The sequence below is a fragment of the Hippopotamus amphibius genome, chromosome 9 (genome assembly GCF_030028045.1).
Source record: "Hippopotamus amphibius kiboko isolate mHipAmp2 chromosome 9, mHipAmp2.hap2, whole genome shotgun sequence".
Classification (NCBI taxonomy): Eukaryota; Metazoa; Chordata; class Mammalia; order Artiodactyla; family Hippopotamidae; genus Hippopotamus; species Hippopotamus amphibius.
In genome coordinates this window covers 31,004,498-31,018,937 of record NC_080194.1, presented here as the reverse complement: position 1 = coordinate 31,018,937, position 14,440 = coordinate 31,004,498, and the positions used below count along the sequence as shown (strand labels likewise).

The 14,440-nt window shown below is 34.2% G+C and overlaps 1 protein-coding gene across 4 annotated transcripts in view; it reads right to left on the bottom strand.

Annotated features, from left to right (window-relative positions):
* The window catches only part of BTBD10 (BTB domain containing 10), a 77,412-nt gene that overhangs the window by 17,299 nt on the left and 45,673 nt on the right, over positions 1-14,440 (bottom strand). For all 4 annotated transcript variants that reach the window (XM_057749425.1, XM_057749428.1, XM_057749429.1 and 1 more), the window contains 3 exons: positions 6,220-6,416; positions 3,899-4,184; positions 974-1,076 (listed from right to left, as the gene is read on the bottom strand). In XM_057749425.1, coding sequence (XP_057605408.1) covers positions 974-1,076; positions 3,899-4,184; positions 6,220-6,416 — 586 coding nt within the window. The remainder of the gene's footprint in view (positions 1-973; positions 1,077-3,898; positions 4,185-6,219; positions 6,417-14,440) is intronic.

The following is a 14,440-nucleotide window of genomic DNA, read 5'->3' as shown; positions in this document are numbered from 1 at the left end:
CGAAGTATGCAAATATATGCAAACGGAACACACAATTAAATATTCTTCTTCTAAATTATGCTCTTTGGTGCTTCCCACATTGGGGAAAACACTGTTAGGGGTTGGCCCAGAGCTAGAGATAAGTTACTGCAGAGCTGAGTCATGGAGTAACTTGTCAACTCCATTAGGGGTCAAATGGAAGTATGGGCAGCTGAAAAAGCACTTCCCCCAAAATTAAGATCTGCCACAAGCTTCTTGCAGTTTAGAGCCACAGTAACACAACTTCTGAAGTTGCTACATGAATGGAAGCAAGGCATCTTCTGGTACTTTTCAAAGTACTTGTTAGTACTGATCACGATCAACTACTTTTCCTGTCTTGTATCTCAGGATCCTCCCTCTCCTCTTCCCACAAAACTATTTAAGGAAATCATATTTTCAGACTGTGGCATAAACTGTCACACACTATAAATCAAACCAATTTAAAATTACAAGTAGGGACTGTAGTACTAATTCAAATATTCCTCAAAAGGTTAAATTTTTTTAAGTTTTAAAACAAAGATGATAAGAAATACATTTTAGAGATGACTTTTAAATGTTCATAAGTGTCCACTGCTAGTTATATGCAATAAAAAATTAGAATTCCAGTAGCCGCATTTATTCTCTGGTGGCAAAAAATTATCAGCTTACTGTACTTAATAGAATTAAGGAGGGTGGTAATATGACTATAGAAATGTTACCACTAAACCCTTGAAAAAACTGCCTATGCAGACCTAAGAGATGAATTATCCCCTATCTTCTCTTTGCAAAGGTTATAAAATTCATTTATTTATATCATACTATATTTACGTACCAAAAAAAGATGAATTAAATCGTATTTAAAAAAAATATATCCTGGATACTTCCACAGAGATATCCAAATAGAACTCTGCTTCCAATCCCATACCAAGAAGGGGTCAACTGATTTCAATCCGTACACGTAAGAAACAACACTCACCAGAATAGCTCGAAACACAGTAGAGCCAATCCCCTCTGCCACCTCATACTCTCCCTTCTCATTGGGACGTGTAAAGTTATGTTCTCTGCCAGATCCAAACATCCTATGGTAGCAAATAATTGAGAAATATATCAATAAGATATTCCTTCAAAAGGGAAAATTGTTTTCATGTATGAAAGTAAAAAGGAATTATAATTTACAAAATTATGTCATGAAATTAGTTCAAGAATCTTTATCAGAAATTTATTTTGGGGACATCCCTAGTGGTCCAGTGGTTAAGAATCCACCTTCCAATGCAGGGGACATGGGTTTGATCCCTGGTCAGGGAACTAAGATATCACATGCTATGCGGTAACTAAGCCCAAGCACCACAACTAATGAGCCCGTGTGCCTCAACTAGAGAGCCACACACCTCAACTACTGAGCCCATGGAGCCCGCATGCTACAACTAGAGAGAAGCCCGCACACCACAACGAAGAGCCTACGTGCTGCAACGAAGATTCTGCGTGCTGCAACTAAGACCCAATGCCAGCTAAAAATAAAATAGAATATTTTTTAAAAAAAGAAAATTTATTCTGACAAATGTAATAAATGAAGAAATATTAAAAATATTTTTTTGTGGGAGGAAGCAGCAGCAAAGATTCCCTACAAGAAATCAAAATCACTTAATAAAATTCAGAAGCTAAAAAAACTTTCCAGTCCCTTCTCCTCTGGGGGTAAAAAAAAAAAATCAATCTAAGAGAGATTCTTATACTAATTTTAACGAGAAGAAGGGAGGGGAGAGGAGGGGAGGGGAGGGGAGAGGAGGAGAGGAGAGGAGGGGGAGGGGAGGGGAGGAGAGGAAGGTAGGCAGGCAGGCAGAAAGAAGGGAAAACTATATTATCTGTGCCTTTTCCTTAAAACTACTGTCTTCAATGCAAAGCTATTCTATAAAGCGGCACATACAGTAACCTAAACTAGAAAAAAGTAAAATAAGTGTAGGCAGATTGGGTTATTTTACTTTTCACAATCTTAACTATAAATGCAACAAATCTTGCACAAAATTCTTATACTTGCATCCCAGAACTGAAAAATAAATAATCAAATGCTGGGGTAGGGAGGATTGATGAAGTTAAGAAGAGAATGAATATTCTAAATAAATAAGTAACAAGCTCTTAAAATTAATGTTTACAAAAAGAAAATACAAATGAATTTCTATTTTTTCAAGTCATGTTGTTGGCCCTTTAACAGTAATTATTTATAAAAAGGGCAATTTGCAAAACAGGTCCTTCAAAAGGAAAAGTTGAATGCATAACTCCCAAGAAAATTTTTAAATTGTAATTAAAGGAATGTGAACCTCTGAATTCAATGATACCACCATTCCTAAAGTAAATATGGCTGATCTCAGTTTTCTATCCAACAATTTCCCAATTTAAATAGTTCCCTCTTTTGTTATAACACAGAAACCTATAAAAAACAAAGCTTTTTTATTTCAAAGTTTCCAAAAGAATGCCAACTGCTTTTACAGTTCCCATGAATATTAATTTTCATCCCCAAAGGTATGCTTCCGTCAACTGACATGAAAAGAAGCCTTCACTGATTTGGAAAAAAAAAAAAAAAAGAAGAGAGTCTTTCAGGAATCAAATGTCATGCAATTTTCTCAAACACTGGAACTTTTTACAAAAGAGGAAAGCTACACTTTTCAGATCAATATGGATCACAAACACAAAAAAATTTCTTGGATTTGTCTTGCTTTGTTTTGAAGAAATGCAGCCTATCAGCTGAAGAAAAATTTCAAATATCTACTTCTACCTTTTAACTGTGTTCCTTTAAAGTTTAGGTAAAAATATAAAGTATTAGCAGTGTTGAGTCATCCTCCTAAGAGTTCCCATCAACAATCTTCCGCTATGCTTCTAATAATACATAAAAGTCTAAAGAGTTCAAGCATTTTATTTTCTTACAGATGTAAAGTGTAGTGTCAACGTTAAAAGGAAATATTTGTCTACTCAAAATGTTAACAACGTCATATGCTGGCATTTATTCGGTATTCAGAGATACTTGCAAATCACATGTGCATGCACGTGCATGCATGCGCATGCGCGTACACACACACACACACACACACACACACACACACACACACACACACACACACAGAGGTATCCCAAATAGTTACTCATGTGCAACCTAGCAAAAGGAAGTTTTTTTTTTAACCTCATATAAGCTTCCATTTCATTTATGTTTCTTTCATCTTATATTAGAATGAATAGAAAAAAGGCACTAATTTCACAATTAAAAGGTGTTTGATTCTAGTTTTAAACACTTTGAAAAATCAAGTCTATATTCTTAGACAGAGGTTCCCATAACTACAGTCCATATTGTCTATACCAGTTCTAGATTGTGGTTCCCATAACTACAAACTTTATATTAACCTATTACTCTAGACTAGTACAAATTAAGAGACAATTAGCTGTCCTTCATTCTGCTAACTACTTGTTATTATTATTTCTTTTTAAGTACTTACATCAAATTGATAACTCATGCTGACTTTTCAGCTAACCAAATACTGATACCAGCTGTATTTGGAGGCTGAGTCTGGGAGCCCCAAGTGAAGGAAACATTATCACTGTTAAATTCACCTTGTTAGATACAATCTATGCTTTCAACCTGTAGAGATCTTTTAGTATCTTATCTTCATTTAACTAATATATTTGCTATTTCTACTGGTATAGTAAAGATTTTCTGAAATAAAATCAAGTTCAAGATCTGGCTCTACCATTTTCAAGCTGAATTAACTTGAGCAAGTTATTTAACCTCCAAAGCTCAGCAGAAACACTATATTCTACCAGAAAATTACTGCAAAACTTTAAATGGGGGAAAAAAAAAAGAAAGGCAATGTAACAGTGCTTTATAATTAATAATACAAAGAACTGCAATAATACAAACCTGCCCAACATTGTATTCGGCTGTGCAGTAAAAATGGATGGGTCTACAACAAATCTAGTGTTATCCACTATTAGTGTCACTCGTTCTGAAGTTCTTACATTCCGAGCTCCTTCTTTTGCATTTTCATACACAAACACCATTTCCCCAGATGTCTTACAGCTACCATCTGAACTTGACTGACTACTGTTTCTGCTGCTGTTTCCAGCACTGCTACTGGAACCATTTGGAGATGCTTTTTGAGGACGAGGACTGCTAGGACGAGAGGAACTGTGATCTTTTTCACGTTCTGAAATAAAGATGTTAAACAAAGTTATGCAAATTTTCTTTTAAAAAATTTAAGATCTATATATATCATTTTTAAAATTGTGATTTAGAAAAGTTGTTTTATATCACAGCATTTCTGCTTTTTTGATTTCAAATAACATTTTCACAGAACATCATAAATGTTCATTTCCTAGGAATGAAACTTAAAACATCAAATTGCTTTCTAGAATAATTAATTTTGTAGAGTTTTTAAAAAAAGATGTATAGCTGACTAATGTTGACCCAGACTGAGATCAAAATAAAGGTAAATTTTATATTGTTGCTTTACTTAAAAATATACAGAAACCCAAGAAGCAGAATATTCTCACAAGTCAAATAAGTAAGCATTTAAAGTTAGTAAAACATTAATAATAATTTTAAGAGTCTTAAATACTGAAACTATTAATACTACTCTGAAAACACAAAGTACAAACTTTGGATTCTTACTATGTTAATAAGGAAATTCCCAAACCAGCAATTTATCTCACAAAAGGAAGGTCCCAAAGGAAGAAAACAATTTCACTACAGACATTAAGAAGTGTATTTATGCTTTCAAATGACTTTTAATGTCTTACCAAGTTAAGTGGTTTTAATAGCTGATGATATACTGCTTTCTTCTCAGTGTCATTTTTGAATAAAGCACGGCTACAAATTTTATAGCATCGTATTATTATTATTTATAATTTTAATAGGAAACGTTAAAATTCAGAAAATTTTCTTTAGCTGTTCCAATAATCTACAAAGGGGGAATTAAAACTAAGATTTTGTGATAAGTTTCTTTCAGAGGCTAGATTACTAAACTTTAAAGGTGACCTAAAAATGTACCTCCATCTCATCAGTTTCATCAGCTTTTGCCAAATTCCTCCATGACTCAGGCTACTTAGAACACTCCGTACAGCTTTACTGATTATATAATTAGGTTTGCTGTATCTCCAGAGATACCCTGACACCTCCCTTTTATTGCCTATTTCCACAATGCTGGTAGTATCCCAAAAGTAAAATTTGCTAAAGTAATAAAATAATTTATTATATCTCCTATTCTCTTCCCAGATACTAAACTCTGCATATAACAGTCAACTCTTATTTACACTTTTGTTGGTTTTTAAATTATCAGTATTAGTCTGACTTTAAAGACCTACTTAGATACTGATAACTTCTTCACAAAATTAGACCCTAATATACAGGGTAATTAGAAACTACCTCAAATACTAAGTCAAAGTATTTAATTTGGCACTTCTGAAGAAAACAAAAGTCAGCACGCTCACATTGTTTATGCACCTCTACTTCAGACTGGTGCTTTACAGTTAGACAGTGTATTTACCTGGAGTAATAGCATTCATTTACAGTAATGAGTGGGAAGGAAGAAAAAGATCTGAGCTAGCTGTCAAGGAAAAAAACAAAAACAAAAAACAAAAAACAACCCACTTCACACTTTCCTCTTCTATTTTTTTTATTAAATTTAAAATACTGCCAAAAGTCAAGATAAATTATGTTATGATGGTACTCTTTCACTTCCTTTTTTAGTATGATTAACAAGGATTCTTATCAATAATTTACAAACTTATTTTAAGAGTAAACCACTGCTATATATCTCACAAGATAAAAATCACTTGACAAAAATTTTATATCTACATATTACACTTTTAAAGGCTGTTCAAATTATTTATTTTATAAGACTGTCCCAGACTCTTTAAAAAAATTCACTTTTAAGTTTCACTTAGTACATAGTTTTTTCATAGCAAGAACTAAGCTAAGCTAAAACAGAAGCAACTGAATAGAAGTAAGAAGTTAATTTTACTCTGAAGTGTTAGGCACAAATCATTGTTATTACTACTTTAAAAAGGAATTCCCTGGCAGTCCAGTGGTTAGGACTCGGCGCTTTCAGTGCCAGGGACTGGATTCAATTCCTGGTCTGGAAACCAAGATCCCATAAGCTGCATGGTGTGGCAAAAAAAAAATAAAAAAAAAGTAAATGCATGCTTTTAAAAATGTTGGGAAGCATTCTTGATTTTACGTACCAACGTGGTGCTGTCGTGTTGGAGAAGTAACATTTCTAATACAAGGAGTGAGCTGAGATTCTGTTCTTTCGTGAGATGAATCTCGTGATCTGTCACTTGATCTTCGTCTATCTCTTGATCTCTCGTGACCCCCACTAGCACCATGTAGACTCATTTTGGTGTGGTCGACAACTCCTTTAGCAACACGTGAGGGAGTACTGATAAATCAGAAAAGAAAATTAACTATAAAAGTAGAACATGAAATCACAAATGCTTTCTGAAAGAAACCCCAATTAACATAAAGCTACTAATATTTTGAAGTGCAAGAATAAAATGTTACTTTACCATTCTGAAACCTAATCTACTTTAAACTTGCAGGTTTTACAAATTCTGAAACACTATACTTTAGAGATCACATACTCCAATTCAGTTTTTTTAAGGATGAGTAAACCAAAGCCCAGAAAGGTTAACTGACTTTTGAGTTAGTAGTAGTAGAAGAAAAGGTACTAGTAGTAGCAGTAGAGATCATCCAGATCTCTTAAATATTACTCAAGTGTTCTTTTGATTTCTTTGATTGTAAGAGAAAAAAAGAGGAAAAGAGCACCAGCTTTTGGAACTCGTAAAGCACTGAAGTATAAGGCAAAGTAACTGGTCTCCCTGCCAAATAAAATAATTTTACATGCTAACTCCAATCAACTCATTTTGATTTTGATTGAACCGTCTTCAAATATTTTGAAAATCATTTATCTAAAAAGCTAACAGCACTATGTAAAGTAACAAAATTAAAAATTTTAAAACATCTTAGAATAAATCTGCCCATGAGAAGTGAGTAACTGAGCACGGTGATTAAAACATCCTAGCTGACAGCGTTCCCTCACACGGTTATGTACTAACTTAAACGTGCTATGTGCACAACGCTGTGCTATATGCCAGGAAAGCAGCCGCTCCCCTCAGGGAACTTATGATTTCAGTGTAGCAGTTATACATGAACATGCAGAAATTTAAACAACTCAAGAGTTTCCCCAAATTTCAAATATAAAATGACAATGTATCTCAAATATATAACTAATAAATGAGTGATAAAGAGCTCACAAGAAGAAGACATCACTGTAAATCACTGGTGAACCAGGCACTAACAAGTAGATAAGATTTTAATAATCAAAATACATTGCAAGTAGGAAAACTGATAGGAACAAAAATGAGAGAGCCTGACCTAAGGCAGGTGGAAATTTACCATCTTAGCAAACATCATTGTTCACAGCTTAAAAATATTAAAGTGCTCTTTAGACACAAGAAATAGGAATAGAAGGAACTTCACAGGTGTAGAGTAATAAAGACTTAGAATCAAACTGTCCTTTAATACTTAATTGCTCAACATGTTAAACGTTACTTAACATTCTGGAACCTTAGTTTCCTCATCTGTAAACTGTAGATTCTTTTTACTTTCTAAGTTTAATATGAGGATTAAATCAAGTATATAAAGTAAGCTGACTAGCAATTATGCCTGGCACAACAGAATGACCCATTAAATGTTAGTTTCTTAGTTATAACAGGTAAGGATATTAAAGTTCAAAATCACAAGGCTTGCTCAGAGTCACAAAGAATTTAGTGGATATGCTAATAACACTGTAACCTAATCCTTTCAATTCATTCCAGTGCCCCCCTCCACAATGTTACCCTGCTCTCCTTCACCAAAGCCACTCAAGTTAAAAATTTAATCTTGATGATTCAGTTTTAAATCTGACAATGGTCCAGGATCATCTCCTCTGCTGATTTCTTAGCTGTAACACCTTGTTTCGTTATTTTAGTGTTTTCTTTCATTATGAAAATGGTTATTGTCTCACTATAACAGACTAAAAAAATCAAAGATAAGGCTGACTTTGTATCTACCCTAAAAGTGACTTCTAAGGAAATAAAGGCAAACTGTCAGCTATTATCAGTCATTTGTCTCTAATAAACCTACAAAAAGAAACAAAACAAAACAAAACCCTCTACTCCCACCTTCCTTCTACTGAAAAAGACCAGAGCAGGATCATATCCTTGGAACACAATTTTTTTTCTTCAAATAAAAGAAATCAAAAGATTCTACTTTTATGTTAAAAATCTCAGAGTAGGAACAATGGAATTTCTGGCTCATGTCCTAAAGTATGAAAAAGAAAGGAATCCACAATAATAGAATAAGGATTATATATTGGAAAAACATAACTCAAGTTATTCTAGCTGCTAAGTTTTAAAGTCCTAATAAACACATTTTCTAAACATGAATCTAATTGATAATTTAACAGACAAGGTACAAACCTAACTACAACTAAGGCAAATGCAGGATAAATGTTCAGTAAGGGCCAAGCAGACTGATTAATTGAAAAAAGGATTTCAACTAGACATCTCTATAGCAGAAAGATTAAATGCTGCTAAGCATTCTACTGAAATATTGGCTTCATTTCTAAACTGTTTAGATGTTAAATAAATGCAAAAGGTGTCACAATACACTCCTGTCTTGTCTTTTCATTCTCAAATGGAATGTACTCTGAATCAGACCTTCAAAATCAGATGTCATGGAAGACTAATTATGCCCTACTCTATTTAATTAAATAATTTTAGGTCAGGAAAGCACTCTAAGGGCAAAAATAATTAATATGTGCAAACAAAAATTAGGACAAGCAAGTTCATAGGGATAACTCTGCTTCATGTTGCATCTAAAAGAGCTTGGGACATGAATTGAGAACAGGTAAGGAGATGAAGAGTGTATCAGCCCCAACATCTGCTTCTAGCCAAGACAGAAAAACAGGACTGAATTTACCTTCCTGTCTGAAACAACCCAAAAACAAAATATATGAAACAATGACAAGACACAGGACATTTGGAAAAGAAAGAGAGTGATCCCTGAAAGATGGAAAACAAATGCAATTAAGTCCAACAACTTCCCCAAATTACCACCTTGAGAAGAGTTTCCAGAGTAAAACACAGGGAGGCAAAACCTAGGCAGAAGCTGATGGACTCTGAGTTAAGGATGTGGAGCTGGGAGGTTGGGGACAATAGGTGGTTAGAGTTCTAAGAAAAGAGTACCAGAGAGGGAAGAGCAGCGCAGAGAGAAAACCTCAGAGATCTGCAGTCTAGTACCAATCAACACACACGTGAGAACACTTGAGGCTGCAGAAACAACTGACTCACAGAAATAGAGGCAACAGTGCCCAGGATTCATATAGAGCCAGGAATAGGGCCTGTTCCCCCCCAGTCAGGCTGGAAAACCTCACAAAAGGGCACTAGAGGGAGAATCTAAAGGGTCTTGGCTCTGAAATGCAAAATAATTAGACCTAAACTGAGCACCGTTCTAGTCACATCTAACAAATGTTAACAGCAAGACTTGAAACAATCAAATCGTTTCCAAGTAAGTAAACTGAATCCTAAAACAAAGCTCAAGAAAATTTACACGAATACAAAAATATCCAGCAACCAAAAGTAAATTCACAATGTATGGCATTCAGTTAAAAATTACCAGGCATGCAAAGAGGCAGGAAAACAAAATCTGTAAGGAAAAACTCAACTAAAACCAACCCAGAACTGACACATATCTTAGAATTAGAAACAAAGACATTAAAAGTCATTATAACCATATTCTTCCAAAAAGCTAAGAGACATAGAATATTAAATAGATGCAAATCAGACTTCCAGGGACAAAAAAAAATGATATCTGAGATGAAAAATATACTCAACGGAATTAATGGAAGATTACACATTACAGAAGATTCATGAATTTGAAGACACAGTGGTAGGAAATATCCAAAATGAATATAATATTCATTATAGAAAAATAAATTGAACATGAGTGAGCTATGGGTCAACTTTAAGTGCCCTAATACAGGTATAAATGGAGTCCATAAAGGAAGAAAGATGAGGAACAGAAAGATATTTGAAGAAATGTCTTGAAATGTAATTAAAGCTACAAACCCACAGATGCAACATGCACAACAAATCTCAAACACATTTTAATAAAAAATAAGACGCAAAACCAAAATGATAACTCCTGGCAACCTACATTTGTTATATCCAGTGAAGATATCTTTCAAAAATAAAAGGGAAGGACTTCCCCAGTTGGTCCAGTGGTAAGGAATCCATCTTCCAATGCAGGGGACCAGAGTTCGATCCCTGGTTGGGGAACTAAGATGCCACATGCCATGGGGCAACTAATCCCATGCGCCCCAACTACTGAGCTTGCGTGCCTCAACTAGAGAGCCTGTGTGCCGCACACTACACAGCCCACACACTCTGCAGCCCCCATACCACAACTAGAGGAAGAAAAAAGCCACATGCCACAACTAGAGAGTAGCCCATGCACCACAGCAAAAGAGCTCGTGCACCACAATGAAAGATAAATATTTAAAAAATAAAAGGGAAATACATTTTTAGACACACACACACAAAAAAAGATGAATGAAAGGACCTCCCTGGTGGTCCAATGGGTAAGGTTCTGTGCTTCCAATGCAGAGGGCCCAGGTTAGATCCCTGATCAGGGAACTAGATCCCTCATGCATGCCACAACTAAGAGTTCACATGCTGCAACTCAGAGTCCACAGGTTGCAACTAAGAAGTCCACATACCACAACTAAAGATCCTACATGCTGCAATGAAGATCCAGTGCAGCCTAAATAAATAAATAAAATAAAATTTAAAACCATGTTAATAAATAAGTAAATAAATAAACCCATTAAAAAAAAGATGAATGAGGGCTTCCTAGATGGCGCAGTGGTTAAGAATCCGCCTGCCAATGCAGGGGACACGGGTTCGATCCCTGCTCCGGGAAGATCCCATAAAAAAAGAAAAAAAAAAAAAAAACAAAAAACGATGAATGAATTTATCATGAGCAAACTTGCAATAGAAGAACATTTAAAGGACACCCTTTAGGTGGAAGAAAAAAATAACACCATGTGAAAATATAAATCTACACAAAGGAATTAAGAATACTGGAAATAGCACAAAGTTTGGGAGGAGAAAAACAGAAGTACATTATTATAAGGCTCTTATATGACACACAAAATGATTTAATATCACTTGAAGGTAAACTGTGATAAACTAAAGATGTATACTATAAGCTCTAAAGCAACCACTAAAGTACAGAAACAAAAAATTACAGCTAATAAGCCAACAAAGGGGATAAAATGAAATCATAAAAAAGATACAATTAATCCAAAAGGAAGTAAAAGAAAGGGGGGAGGAGGAAAAAAAAAAGGAGGAGGATAGGGAAATACGAACAAATGGGACAATGGAGAACAGTATGGAGGTTCCTTGAAAAACTAAAAATAGAGTCACCACATGACCCAGCAATCCCACTACTGGGCATATATCCAGAGAAAACCATAATTCAAAAAGACACATGCACGGGGCTTCCTAGGTGGCGCAGTGGTTGGGAATCTGCCTGCCAATGCAGAGGACATGAGTTCGATCCCTGCTCCAGGAAGATCCCACATGCCGCAGAGCAACTAAGCCCGTGTGCCAAAAACAAAAACAAACAAACAAACAAAAAAGACACATGCACCCCAATGTTCATTGCAGCACTATTTATAATAGCCAGGACATGGAAGCAACCTAAATGTCCACGAATAGATGAATGGATAAAGAAGATGTGGTACATATATACAATGGAATATTACTCAGCTGTAAAAAGGAACAAAATTGGGACATTTGTAGAGACATAGACAGACCTGGAGACTGTCATAGAGTGAAGTGAGTCAGGAAGAGAAAAACAAGTATCGTATACTAACACATGTGGAGTATAGAAAAATGGTACAAATCAACCGATTTGCAAGGCAGAAATAGAGACACAGACATAGAGAACAAACATATGGACACCAAGTGGGGAAAGCGGGCAGACTTGGGGTGGGATGAATTGGGAGATTGGGATTGCCATATATATAGATTATTAATAAGAAAAAAACAGCAAATTGTACACTTCAAATATATGCAGTTTACTGTGTGTCAATTGTATCTCAATAAAAGTTCTTAAATAAAAAAGAACAAATGGGACAAATAGAAAATAAATAGCAACATGATTGACTTAATCATATCTATAATCACATTAAATGTATATGGTCTAAGCCATAAAAGGTAGAGATTATCACCCTGGATATAAAAACCAGACCCAACTATATGCTGCCTACAAGAAGCACACTTTAAATATAAAAGTACAGACATTCACTATAAAAGGATAAGGAAAGACAAACTATGCTAACATGTCAAAAGAAACCAAGAATGGCTATATTAATATCAGACAAAGTAGATCTCAATGCAAAGAATATAATTCCAAGGCATTTCATAAGAATAAAGGAGTAAATTTATTAAGAGCATGTAATAATCCCCAAAGTTCTTCTGCCTCATAACAGAGCTTCAAAATACATGAAGCAAAAACTGATAAAATGACAAGAACTCCACAATTATTGTCAGAGATTTCAACACCCTCTTACAGTATTTAATAGAACAAGCAGACAGAAAATCAGTAATATATGAATAAGATTTGAACAACACTATCAACTGGCTTAAACTAACTGACATTTATAGAACATTCTACCCAATGAGAGCAGAAAACTCATTCTTTTGCTATGCACACAGAACATTTATCAAAACAGACCATATTCTGGACAATAAAACAAGTCTCAATACATTTCAAAGAATTCAATCATACAAAGTATGCTCTCTTATTACAATGGAATTAAATTAAAATTCAATAACAGAAAGATACCTGGAAAATTCCAAAATACTGGAAATTAGATAATATCTTTTTAAATAACCCATAAAGCAAAAAAGAAATCAAAAAGGAAAAGAGAAAATTTTGAAGGGAAAAATGCCCAACATATCAAAATTTATGGAATGGCATGATATTACAGCTGTAAGGAAGCAAATTATAGCTTCAAATGCCTATGACAGAAAAGAAGAAAGGTCTAAGAAAAATCACCTCAGTTTCTGCCTTAAGAAACTAGACAAAGAGCAAATTAAATCTAAGGAAACTAGAAAAAATTAAGATCAGAGTGGAATCAAAATAATAGAAAACAGAAAAAGAATTGCTAAAATCAATGAAAACAAAAGCTAGTTCTTTGAAAAGATCAATAAAATTGATAAAATCTCTAGCCAAACTGGGAAAAAAATTGAGAAGATACAAATCACCAATATCAGACAGGAGAGTTGACGTCACTACAAAGTTTGCATATATTAAAAGAGTGATAAAAGAATATTAACAACTTTATGCAAATAAATGCATCAATTCAGAAGAACTGGACAAATTCCAAACTACCAAACTCACTCCAGAAGAAACAAATAGCTCAATTTCTATTAAAGAATTTGAATTTATAGTTAAGAACTTTCTAAGAAAACTCCAGGCTTCATTGATAATTCTACCAAGCATTTAAGATAGAAATAATACCAATCATATGCAAACTCTTCTAGAAAATTGAAGAAAAGATATTTCCTAACTCATTCTATGAGGCCAGCATTACCCAGATACCAAAACCAGAGAAAAACATTATAAGAAAACTACCCCAACCTACATGCCTCAGAAAATAGATGCAAATATTTTAAACAAAACTTTAGTAATATGAATACAGCAATATATAAAAATGTCAACGCATCATGATCTAATGGATTTTGTACCAAAAATGCAAGACTGGTTGAATATTCAAAAATCAATCAATGTAATTCACCATATTAACAAATTAATGAAAAAAACTATATCTCGATATACAAAGAAAATACATTTGGCAAAATCCAAAATCCATTCCTGATTTAAAAAAAAAAACCCTGAGCAAAGTAGGAATGCAATGGAATTCCATCAGTTAGATAAAAGATATCTATGGAAAACCTACAGCCAGCATTATTTTTAGTGGTCAGAGACCAAATGCTCTCCACCTAAAATCAGGAACAGGACAAGGATGTCTACTTGCACCACTTCTCTTCACCAACACACTAAAGATTCTAGCCAGAGCAATATGGCAAGAAAAAGATATAGAAAGCATCCAAATTGTAAAGAGAAGTAAAATTGTCCTTATCTGCAGACAAGATAATCATCTATTATAGACTCTACTATAAAAAGTTGCTAGAACTAATGAGTGAGTTTAGCATGGTCACAGAAAATCAATATTTAAAAGTCGACAGTATTTCTAAACACTAGCCACAAACAATCAGAAGTTTAACTTTTAAAAACAACATCATTTACAATAGCATGAAAAAACTGAAATAATTAAGGACAAATCTGACA